At 69.7% G+C, this 10,730-nt stretch overlaps 2 protein-coding genes across 4 annotated transcripts; one reads left to right on the top strand and one right to left on the bottom strand.

Moving 5' to 3' along the window:
* Window positions 1-113: 113 nt before the first annotated feature.
* On the top strand, window positions 114-3,509 carry IL6R (interleukin 6 receptor). 3 transcript variants are annotated; one of them, XM_064474887.1, is made up of 10 exons: window positions 114-272; window positions 958-1,212; window positions 1,298-1,421; window positions 1,568-1,752; window positions 1,836-1,996; window positions 2,080-2,224; window positions 2,305-2,348; window positions 2,480-2,558; window positions 2,637-2,745; window positions 2,824-3,148. In XM_064474887.1, the coding sequence occupies exons 1-10, from the start codon at window positions 191-193 to the stop codon at window positions 3,011-3,013; spliced, it is 1,374 nt and encodes a 457-aa protein (XP_064330957.1). In that variant the 5' UTR covers window positions 114-190; the 3' UTR covers window positions 3,014-3,148. The 3 variants fall into 3 exon arrangements, with proteins under 3 accessions (XP_064330957.1, XP_064330956.1, XP_064330958.1); XM_064474886.1 differs by lacking the exon at window positions 2,637-2,745 and having other exon boundaries at window positions 2,824-3,509; XM_064474888.1 differs by lacking the exons at window positions 958-1,212; window positions 2,637-2,745 and having other exon boundaries at window positions 2,824-3,509.
* A 934-nt stretch (window positions 3,510-4,443) lies between these two features.
* On the bottom strand, window positions 4,444-9,228 carry SHE (Src homology 2 domain containing E). Its single transcript, XM_064474858.1, has 6 exons — window positions 8,157-9,228; window positions 7,397-7,523; window positions 6,252-6,560; window positions 5,619-5,769; window positions 5,390-5,509; window positions 4,444-4,950 (listed from the first exon to the last, which is right to left on the bottom strand). The coding sequence occupies exons 1-6, from the start codon at window positions 8,550-8,552 to the stop codon at window positions 4,764-4,766; spliced, it is 1,290 nt and encodes a 429-aa protein (XP_064330928.1). The 5' UTR covers window positions 8,553-9,228; the 3' UTR covers window positions 4,444-4,763.
* Window positions 9,229-10,730: the final 1,502 nt, after the last annotated feature.

The following is a 10,730-nucleotide window of genomic DNA, read 5'->3' as shown; positions in this document are numbered from 1 at the left end:
AGCACCGGGGGACGGAGGGGGCGACCGTCCCGTCCCGGTGCTGGCTGGCCCCGCCCCGCCCGGCTGCACGTGCTGCCGCCCTCCTCCTCCCCCTCCTCCTCCTCCTTCCCCCCCCCCCGGTTTCACAACCGCGGGCACCGGCCGCGCCGCGGGCGGCTCCGCCGATGTTTCCGTGCCCGGGGCCGGGCGCATGGCGCGGCCGCCGCCGCTCCCCGCCGCGCTGCTGCTCCTCGCCGCCGCCGCCGGCGCCGGGCAGCCCTGCGGCCCCGCGGGTGAGTGGGGGGGTCCCGGGGGCGGGGGGTGGGAGCCTGCCGGCAAAGCCCCCCCCGCCGGCGGCGGAGCCCCTCGGGCTGGGGGAGGACGGGACACAACCCCTCCCGGTACCGGCGGCTCCGGGCCACGGGGAGCGGGTACGGACGGCTCCCCGGCCGCCCCGGCGGAGCTCGGCCGGGCCCGGGGCGACGGGCGGGGTGCGGGTCGGGGCCACCCCGGCGGGGGCTGGGTGGGTGCTGGGTGCGTTCCCGGCAGCGGGAGCCGACGGGAACCAGCAGGTCCGCGCTGCTGGGTGACCTTTGCTGCGAGAACCGGGAGAGCTGCCCCGGGCGGCCTCCCTGGCCCCAGCCCAGGCCTGGCCGGGTGCCGCCGGCCAGCCCGGCCGCTTAACCCCTCCAGCGCCGGGCCCCCAGGACCCCCAGCCCCAGCCCGCGGCTCTCCCGCAGCCCCGTTCCCACCGGGGTCCCACCGCCGCACCGGCCATCCCGGGGCTGGGGTCGGAGCTGCCCGGCTCGGAGGGGAATCGCTGGCTCAGCAGGAGCTGCCGTTCCCTCCGCTCGGTGCTTCCTGCAGACACCGACAGGGAGCAGCTGCTGGGCGTGGGGTGCCCCCCTCCTCTGGGGACACCTGCGGGGTCTCACCTCCGCTGTCTGATCCCCTCTCGTCCCGTCCCCCCCCTCCCAGGGCTGTCGCGGGACACGGTGCTGGGACGCCCAGGAGCGAACATCACGTTGACCTGCCGGGACGAGGGGCCGGCGGCGAATGTCACCGTGTCCTGGCAGGTGGAGGAGCAGGGGGCAGCGGCGGTGGGGGGCCGCAGGCGGCGGCTGGCGGAGGGCAACACGCTGCTCCTGGAGCGGCTGCGCTACGAGGACTCGGGGCGTTACAGCTGCTACGTGGGGGGTCACCCACTGCGTTCCCTGCGGCTGCTGGTGGAAGGTGGGTCCGCGACGGGGCAGGGGCTTCCCTCGTAACATTACCCGGCCCAGCGTCCCCCATCCCCCAGCGCCTCCCTGCCTTGCAGAGCCCCCCGAAACTCCCCGGGTCTCTTGCTACCGGCGGAGCCACGACAAAGACGTCCTGTGCGAGTGGCCGCTGCGGGCGAAGCCGTCCCCGGGGACACGGGCGATGCTCTGGGTGAAGCGGAGGTGAGAGCGTCCCGGCACCTACCTGGGGCTGGGATGGGACCCCCCAGGCCAAGACACAGGGGACTTTACTGCTCCTCCCCCAGGCCAGCTGGGGCTGCCCCGTGCCCTGTGCGCGCCACGGCCCCAGCCAAGCCACGTCCCTGCAGGTTCGCGGCCGAGAACGCCACCGAGCAGCGGTGCCGATACTTCTCCAAAGCGCGGAAGTTTGTTTGCCGGGTGAAGGTGCCACCCGGTGCCGATGACACCAAACCCCTCGTGGTGTCCACGTGCGTCAACAACGGCGCGGGTGGCTCAGCTGGCGAGGACAGGATCATCACTCTCAGCAGTGTCCGTGAGTGCCGCTCCCCTCTTGCTGGGGGCCAGGGCAGGCTGAGCAGCACGGTGCCAGGCCCTGAGCCCCCCCTTCCCTGGTAGTGAAGCCCGACCCCCCCCTCAACGTGACAGTAGAGGCACTGGAGAAAGCTCCGCAGTGGCTGCGGGTCAACTGGTCCTACCCTTCGTCCTGGGACCCCCGCTTCTACTGGCTCCGCTTCCGGGTCCGCTACCGCCCCGAGCCTGCCCAGGCCTTCACGGAGGTGAGACCCCCTCCCCAGCATGGGGCTGACCCCCAGCCCTAGCGAGGCTGTCCCCAACACCGAGCTGCCCGTGTTCCCTCCAGGTGGACCAGGTGATGACAACGTGGCTGGACATCCGTGATGCCTGGCGGGGGACGCGGCATGTGGTGCAGGTGCGGGCGCAGGAGGAGTTCGGCCATGGCGCGTGGAGCGAGTGGAGTCAGGAGGCGGTGGGCACCCCCTGGACAGGTAGGAGGGGGGCGTGTGGCCTAGAGGCTGGGGGCTCAGCCCAGGGTCCCCCAGCCTCACGTTCCCCCCTCACCTTGCAGACCCCAGGGACCTCACCTCTGAAATGGGACCCTTCAGCTCACAGGTAGGGCACAGCCTCAGCCACAGTGGGACGTGACACGCTTCTGGCTGGGTCTCGTGTACCCGTGTGGGACAGGGGACACCAGGGTGGGGGGGCTGTCCCGCCCAATCACGCCCCCCCACCTTCTCTTGCAGTTCCCCACGGAGGATGGCACATACGGGGTCACGCTGCCCCCTGAGCTCTTCGGGGAAGATGCTGCTGATGGTGCTGGTGGTGAGGAGGGGTCCCTGGGTTGGCTGTGGGGGGTTTGGATCCCCAAGTCCCTCATCCCATTCGCCCTCTCTGCCGCAGTGGCTGTTGTGGAAGCCAGTGCCCGCTCCGTGGCGTCCCCCTACGCCTTCCTGGTGGCCGGGGGGAGCCTGCTCCTGGGCATCACCCTCTTCCTTGGCATTGTGGTGAGGTGAGTGCCAGGGCCGGGACAGGACTGGGGGGGCTCCACCTGCCCCTCCTGACCTGGGACCACTCTCCCCTCCTGCAGGTACTGGCAGACATGGCGCACAGATGGGCAGCGGGGGGCCAAGCCGGAGGGCGAGGGGCAGCACATGCTGGTGCCCCTGGCCCCCCCCAGCCCCCCACTCAGTGACACCCCCTTGCTCTTGTCCCCCAGCTCCCCAGTCCCTGGGGCTCTCCATGTCACCAACTTGGACTATTTCTTCTCAGGGCAGTAGCCAGGGGCTGGCCACACTGGCAAGTGCCTGCAGGTCAGGCAGGGGTCCCAGGGCTGGGATGTGGTCCTGGGAGCAGCCCCCCACCCCCCTATTCAGGAGTGCTGAAAGCTGCCCCCAGGCCCCTTGGCTGGGAGCAGCCTCTGAGGAGGGGAATCAGTGCAAGCCCCATGGAGAAGCAGCTGCGGGGCCCCCAAGATGGGTCCCGGGGGGCAGCTCCAGGGCCATGGCCAAGCTGGGGTGGCCAGGGGTGAAGGCACTGGAAGCACGGCCATGCTGGAGCGTGGGAGCAGGGCTGGGCTCTGCCCGTGGGGCCAGGTTTGGGGGGGTCCCATGGGGAAGGGCCTAGCCCCTGCAGTGCCGTGGGTGTTGGGGGAGGAGGGGGCCTGGCTGGATCAGCTCTATCCCTCTGCCCTGGTCCCCCGGGACTTATTTTTAAAGCACGTGTTGGGGAAATGTGGCAAAACATGTCCCTTAAATAAATGCCTTGGATTTGTAATGGAGTGGGTGCTTTGAGGGGGGGAGTAATGGAGGGCTCGCTGCAGCCTCCCTTGCCTGGGAGTGACTCCGGGGGTGGTGGGGTGAGGCTGGGCTGTGCAGCCCCCAGCTGAGACCGTGCACTCCCAGTCCATGCACCCTATGCCTCGCTGTGCTCCCTAACCATGCCATGCCCCGCCACGCCACTGACCGCCCAGGCTGTGCACCCTGTGCTGAGCCCCCTGCCAGGCCGTGTCCCCCCCATGCCATGCAGTGCCTCTGGCAGCAGCCCAGGCCGTGCTGGGTTGTGCAACGCCCCGGGTAGCTGCAGCTGCACCCAGGCAGGAAACCGCACGGTGAGGGGCGCGGGCACCCGGGCACCCTGGGGACACCGCGTTCCCCCTGCTTCTGCCTGGCCCCACTCTATAAAAAGCCTGGCAGGATGCAGATGTGTGGGTAGGGGGGAGCCCCGATACCGCTACCCCCCTGAAACCAGGATGGCTCCTGCTGGCATGATCGTGGGGTTGAGTCACCCACTTCCACCGTGCAGGTGATCCCTGGGGAGGGGTGATGGGCTGGAACCCGGGCTCAACCCTGATGGGCCCCCGGCCCCAGAAACCTGCCCTGGTTTCAGTCAGCACCGCGGCCCTGCTGCTGGCAGAGCAGAGCCTGACAGCAGCCCCCCCCACCGCCAAGGCCCCAGGCAGGGAAGAGGCTGGGTATCTCACCGCACACCCCCACACCCCGCCAGCACCCACACCCTGGGCACTTGGCCATTCCTGGTGCCTGCAGGACCCCAGCCCCATCCCTACCACATGACAGCCCCCAGCTCCATCCCTGCAGGTCCCAGGCCCTCCCCCATGTACCGCTGCAGACCCCACACCATCCCTTGCCCACCAAAGCCCCCAACCTTGCCCCATCCCTTCCCCATTGCAGCCCCCACCGGACCACCTGCCTCCTCTCAGCCAACAAGTTTATTTTACTACTTCATTACACGTCCCAGTCTCGCTGCGTCCCCCCGCCCCAGCGCCAGGGGCTGCCCTGCAGCGGGTCGGCTCTGGCACAGGGCGGGCAGGATCCAGCCCAGCGAAGGGCAGCACAGCCCTGCTGCAGTCCAGCGGCGGGCAGCAGCTGCCAGGCCGGAGCGGGGTCCCCGCAGGGCTGGGGATGCAGCCGAGGGGTCCTCTGCCAGACCACGGGGGTCGCTGGGGCCGGACCCTGCCCCATGCCCTGGGGCCGGGGGTCATGGGCCAGTCTGGGGGGGCATTAGTGGGCGCTAATGCAGCTTGCAGTGGACGGGGTGCAGCAGGGCCATGTGCTCAGCCCCCTTGAAGGGCAGCTTCTCGGTGGAGTAATAGTGCACGACCTCGGGGACACTGGCGAAGACGCCGCTGGCCTGGCTGAGCGTGTACTTGTTGTCCTTGGTCTGGGCCACGATGATGTGGACGCAGCCCTGGCTGGTCCTGGGTGGCCAGTGGGCGTCAGTGGAGCCGGCGGGCATCAGCGGTGCCGCCAGCCCCCGGCGCCCACCCGCCCCGCGGCCACAGCCGCATCCACCCCTGTTTGTTCCCGTCCAGCTCCGATTGTTTCGGCTACAGGGGCTCTGCTTCCTCAGGAAGGAAACGCCACCGGCGCTCCCGACAATGCGCCGGGGAGGGGGACGCGCCACCCCCCCACACCCCAGCGCCGCGCCAGGATGCCTTGGTCCCCCCCGCAGGTTGGGGGAGGTGCCATCCCCTGGGACCCCGGTGCTCCCACCCCATCAGGGCTCTGGCGTGAACATCTGGGGGGGCTCCTGTGCAGCACCCCTCCAGGCTGGGACCTGCTGCATCCCTCTAGGGTTGGACACCACCCCCCCGGGGCTGGGACCCCCCCCAGCTCCACAGCTGCTCTGCCACTCACTTGAGCGCGATGGAGTACTTGCCGCTGCCGGTCTCGCTGGTGCGCACTAAGTAGCCGGCCTCCCGGCACGCCTGCAGCCGGCTCTCGGCCTCGGCCCGCGTGATGGCCCCGTGGTACCAGCTGCATGGGGGATGCCAGCGGGACACTGAGCGGTGGCAAAGCCCCTGGCGGCCCCCACCCCGCCGTTTCTGACCCCGGCTGCCGCACGTGGCTCAGCCTCACAACTCACGGCTGCTTCTCCAGTGCCAAGGCGGGGTCCACCCGCTCCCCCTCGCTGTGCTCGGTGCCCACCGGCTTCAGCATCTTGGGGTTCCAGCTCTTCTGGCGTAGGTGCTGCCGCTGCGCCTCCTCCTTGGGACGCTCCGAGCCCTCAAACTGGACTGGGGGTGGGGGTGAGATGTGAGCCTCCCCCAAAGCCCCCTCCATGCCATCTCCATCCCCATCCCTAGCTCCTTCCCTGCCTCCATCCTCAGACCCAGCACCGTCCCCTTCCTTGTCCCCAGTCCCATCACCATCCTCATCGAGTCCAACCCCCCTCCTCCCATGAGCAGGGACATCTTCAACTCGACCAGGTCGCCCAGAGCCCCATCCAGCCTGACCTGGGATGTCTCCAGGGATGGGGCATCGACCACCTTTCCGGCAGCCTGTGCCGGTGTCACCACCCTCAGTGTAAAACATTTCTTCCTTCCATCTAGTCTGAATTTCCCCGCTTTTAGTTTAAAATGATTAACCCTTGTCCTATCGCTGCAGGCGCCACTAAGATGTAGCTGTCCCAGTCCTCCTCCCCATCCCCACCCGTGTCCCTGTCCCCATCCCCACCCGTGTCCCTGTCCCCATCCCCACCCGTGTCCCTGTCCCCTACCTGACAGCGCTTTGACGATCTGCTCCTTCTTCCACTCCCAGGGCTGCTCGTACTCGCCCGCCGGGCGCTCGTCGTTCTCAGGCAGGCGCCCATCCCCGGCCCTCGCCCTGCGCTCTGGGGTCCCCCCAGCCACCACCTCCCCGGGCTCATAGGGGGTGTCGTAGAGCTGTGGCCCCTTCCCCACTGCCTCCTTGCCCGCTGGCCACTTGGCCGCCTCCGGCTTGCTGCCCCCCTCCCCGGGCTCTCCAGGGCCGTCCAGCAGCAGGATGGCTTTGACCAGGGGATCCTTGGAGCCCCGCCGGCGAATTTCTGTGAGGGAGGGATGGTGGGTCAGGGAGGGGGGCCTGTGTGTCCCCAGAAAACCACCCCCCACCCCCCCCCATCTTCCCGATGCCTGCCCTTGGGGAGGGATGTGGCCCAGGGACGCCATGCTGGGTATGACCCATTGGGAACCGGCTTGGGAGGAGCAGGAAAGGGCCCCATCCTCATGGCACTGGGCCTGCTGTCGCAGACCCAAGGCTGCCGGCACCGAAACACGCCAGTGGGACCGGCCGGGCTCTGCGGTGGCAGGATACTACACCCCACATGGGAGCTTAGCCCCACGAGGGGCCACCCCGGGGGGGGCTCACACCCCACCTCTGGCCCCCCCCCCCCCCTCCTTCACCTTGCGGCACCGGGCTCCGCCAAACAGCCCGGGCTGCCCCGCACGGAAAAAAACCATCAGCAGCAAATCTTTTATTTCCAGCTTCCGGCCGAGTCAGTTCCTGTTGTTCTGGCCAGCTGGGCGGCCGCTGCATCGGCCAGGGGGTCGCTAGCTGGGGGGGGCATGGCTGCAGGAGACCCTCAGGGGTCCTGTAACCCACTCCCAGGGCAGCAGGGTGGCATTGAGGGGTTTGAACCCGGCCCATTCACCCTGTTGAGTGCTGGAGACAGGTTTTGGCACCAGGCGAGGGGCCGGCGGGCACAGGTCAGCGCCCGGCCTCACGCCTGCTCCTTATCTGGCCCTGCGCAGCCGCAGGAAGCGGCAAGCAGCTTTCCTGTTCCCGGAGCCTCCCGCGCCGGGCGGCTCCAAGGGCGGCCGCGCGTTCCTGGTTGGGGCGCGATGCCAGCCGTGCCGCTGTGGCACGGCATGGCACAGCACGTACCTGTGATCATCTGCTGGGCGTCGTAGGGCTCCATGTAGCCATCGTTCTCCCCCAGGCGCTCAGCATCCCGCTGCCCCTTGGTGCGCTTGGCATCATAGGGATCGGCGTAGTCCTCCAGGATGATGACCTGGGGAGGGGACAGGCACCATCGGCCTCAAGGGGCTGCCGTGGGTCCCACTGGGTGTGCCGGTGGTGGTGGAGTGGGAGGAGGTGGCAGGGACGCCACCAGTGCAGAGCCAGGCAGGGGACAGGGACAGCGTCCCCAGGGGAGCACAGCAGCTCATCTGGGGCAGATGGAGCCATGCCACAACCCCACGAAGGCAGCACCTTTAGGTGGGGGCAGCACCCATCTCTACACACTCCAGCAGTGAGGAGGAGCCTTGAGGGGGCTTGGGGACCGGGTGCCACCCCACCCCCGACTGGCTCCCATCCACCCCAGGGCTGTGGGGGTGAAAGTCCGGCTTCCCAGAAAAAGGCTTACGTCAGCCTTTGTTTAACCAGCAGCGAAGTGCCGGGGTCAGGGTGGGACACGGCGAGGGGGCCCAGCGAGCACCCCCACCCCCACCCACCCCCGCACCCAGCAGATGAAGGGTGGTTGGGATGAAGGGAGCTTTGAACGGGATTTGAAGGCAGCAGAGCCGGGTGCGATGAAAGGCTGGGGTTAGCTGGGCTAATGAGCCAGAGCCCAAAGCAGTTAAAGCTGCCAGTGCTGCTTTAACCTCCCTCCCCCCCACCCAGTCCCTCCCAGTTACCCCCTTACCGTCTCTGTCTTGGGGGTCTTCCCCTTATCCTGCTCTGGAGCAGGCAGGCTGGCGGGCTGGGGGCTCGGGTACCCCTTCCCGTTCTTCTCTTGCGCCTCCACCTTGATGAGGCGGTTGATGTAGGTGCCGCAGGTTTTGGGGGGTCCCTCCGACGTGCCCCCATCCGCTCGCGAGTTCTTCCGCATCTTCCCAGTAGCGGCCTGGAGCAGACCCTGCAGGTTGTCCCGCGACAGCCGGCCGCCCCCCTCCTTGCCCCCCCCCGGCCCGGCCCGGCACCCCCCCAGCTCCACGGCCGAATTCTTGCGGCTCTTGCCCAGGCTCCCGCTGCCCGGCCGAGCCCTCTCCGAAACCGTCTTCAGGTTGGAGGGGAACTCCTTGAACCACTTGGCCGCCATGGGGCCGGGGAGGGGCAGGGTGCCGCGGCCCCCCCGGGGCTCCTCGACGCCCCACGGCCTCCCTGCCGGCTCACGGCCGGCTCAGCCGGGGGGCACGGGGCAGCCCGGCTCCCCCCGGCCCCGGGAGCGGGACTCTCGGCGGCCGGGGGCCAGCCCGGGAGGGGGGAATGCGAGCAGGGGGTCCGGGGCCTTCGCCCCCGGCGCGGGCGGGGGGCTCCAGGCGTCCTTCGCCCCCGCGGGGACGGCTGGCGGGTCCCCAGGGGTGCCGGCCCCCGTGTCCCGGGGAGGGACCGCGTCGCCCCGGGGGTCCCTGGCCCCGGGGAAGGGTGCCCGGTGGGGCCGGGGTCTTTGCTCCAGCGATGGAACGAGTCGGGGGTCTCGACGGGCGTCCGTGGGGGTCCAGCCGGGGCAGCCCCGGGGCGGCTCCGACGGTTCGCTGCCCCCGGGGAAGGGGCCCGAGGGGGGTCTCTCCGTGCTCCCGGGGGTCCGGCCGGGGCCGGACAGCCGGGGGGGTCCCGTCGCGGCTCCTCGGCGGGGCCCGTCTCCGGGGGCGTCGGGGCTGCGGGGGCGGGGTGGGGGGGCTCAGGCCGGCCCGGGGGGCCCCATGCGGCGGCGGCGGGACGGGACGGGACGGGACGGAGCCGGAGGGGCCGGAGGGGGCGGCGGGGCCGGCGCTCCCCGCCCAGATCCGGAGGGGGCGGCCCCGGGGGACGGCGCGGCACCGGCCGGGCGGGCGGCCACCGGCCCCGGCAGCCTCGGGCAGCCCCGGGCCCGACCTCCCCGCGCCGAGGTCTCCGTCCGGCGGCTGCCGAGGGCTGCGTGGTCCCCGAGAGCGGCGGGGCGGGGGCGCGTCCCGTCCCGGTGGGGCGTCCCGTCGGGGCTGGGAGACCTCGGAACCCTGCCTGGCTCATGGGACAAGGGGGCTTGACCCTGTACATGGCCCCTCCCACACGGACCCTGGATGTGGACCCCACGCAAAGACCCCCGCCCCCCTGCACAGACCTCTGTACACGGACCCCTGTGCACAGCCCCCCCCCCCATGCAAGGCCCCCGGTACGGACCCCACCCGTGCACGGATCCCACAGATCCCTCCGTGCACAGCCCAACGGGGTGAGGGTTCTGCCCCAGCGCACTCGCTGCCACGGCGGCTGTGGTTCACACCACATCAGCGAAGACCTACTTCTGCTGGCTGAACCAAGACCTTGCCGGAAAACCCTGGCCGAGCCCAGCGATTTGGCTTCCTGCAGGGCGGCGTGGTTCGGGGGGGTGGGGGTGGGGTGGGTCTTGCCACCCATGTGCAACAGCACAACAGAAAGGGATGGGGATGGTGTTTTGCAGGTAAAGATGCTCCCCCAGGACGGGGCTGCCCTGGTTCGGGGCAGGACACGGGCTCCTCCTGTTTGTGGGGGGCTGGAGAACGTCCCCAAGGACCAGCCAGCGCCTAAACATAGCAGTGGCAGGTCCTGCTGCTGAGAGGGGGCACTGGAAGAACAGACCCCCAACTCAGCAGGGCCGCGTTCCCAGCACTGCGCCGCGCCCCACGTCCGGGTGCAGGGAGGTGGAGGGCTGCCGGCAGCGCTGTATGAAGAGGTGGCAGCTCCGTGTCGCCGGTGCTGCCGGGCAGGATGTGCCTCGCGGTGGCGAGGCGCCGCTGTTAGGCTGGCGCCCGAACTGGCGGTGGGATCTTGGCCGGCTTCAGCTTCACCTTCTCAAGGCCAAGGAAAACTTTGTGCCTCCACCGGCAAACTCGGGTCCTGACTTAATGGGAAAGGTGCCGCCTCATTTTCTTTCCTTGGCAGATTTTAAATCCCCCCTTAATCTTTCCCGGGGCCTCGACAGCAGGACGGGTGCGCAGGCAACACCGTCTCGTGGCTTTGTGCCGCAGCGGCGGTCCCTGCGGCGCGCCATCCACGCGTTTCCTTTAGGAAGGCTCTCCCCGTCCCCGTCCCCGCCAGCGCCTGCAAAGGAAGGCTGTGGGAGCCCCTCCAGCAGCAGTGACAGATGGCACCATGCGCCTGCTTCCCCGAGACGCCAAAACAAGAGCCGAGCCAGCACGGTGGTGACGAGCGCTGAGCCCGTCTCGGAGCGGGACAGATCCTGACGCTGGGGTGGGTGAGAACAGTCGGGACAGGCGAAGCCTGCCAGACGCCAGCTCGCGCTGTTCCCACCACGCTTCCA

This window comes from Phalacrocorax carbo, chromosome 28, assembly GCF_963921805.1.
Source record: "Phalacrocorax carbo chromosome 28, bPhaCar2.1, whole genome shotgun sequence".
NCBI classification, from domain to species: domain Eukaryota; kingdom Metazoa; phylum Chordata; class Aves; order Suliformes; family Phalacrocoracidae; genus Phalacrocorax; species Phalacrocorax carbo.
This window is presented reverse-complemented; position numbering and strand designations above follow the sequence as displayed.

What these genes read in the sequence shown, in the direction of transcription:
- IL6R (XM_064474886.1), top strand. Translation starts at nt 191, where the DNA reads ATGGCGCGGCCGCCGCCGCTCCCCGCCGCGCTGCTGCTCCTCGCCGCC. An exon ending in ATGCTCTGGGTGAAGCGGAG is followed by an intron (nt 1,422 to 1,567) that starts GTGAGAGCGTCC and finishes ACGTCCCTGCAG; the next exon opens with GTTCGCGGCCGAGAACGCCA. An exon ending in TGCTGCTGATGGTGCTGGTG is followed by an intron (nt 2,559 to 2,823) that starts GTGAGGAGGGGT and finishes CCCCTCCTGCAG; the next exon opens with GTACTGGCAGACATGGCGCA.
- SHE (XM_064474858.1), bottom strand. Translation starts at nt 8,552, where the DNA reads ATGGCGGCCAAGTGGTTCAAGGAGTTCCCCTCCAACCTGAAGACGGTT. An exon ending in CGCCCAGCAGATGATCACAG is followed by an intron (nt 6,561 to 7,396) that starts GTACGTGCTGTG and finishes CCTCCCTCACAG; the next exon opens with AAATTCGCCGGCGGGGCTCC. An exon ending in TTGGCACTGGAGAAGCAGCC is followed by an intron (nt 5,510 to 5,618) that starts GTGAGTTGTGAG and finishes TCCCCCATGCAG; the next exon opens with CTGGTACCACGGGGCCATCA.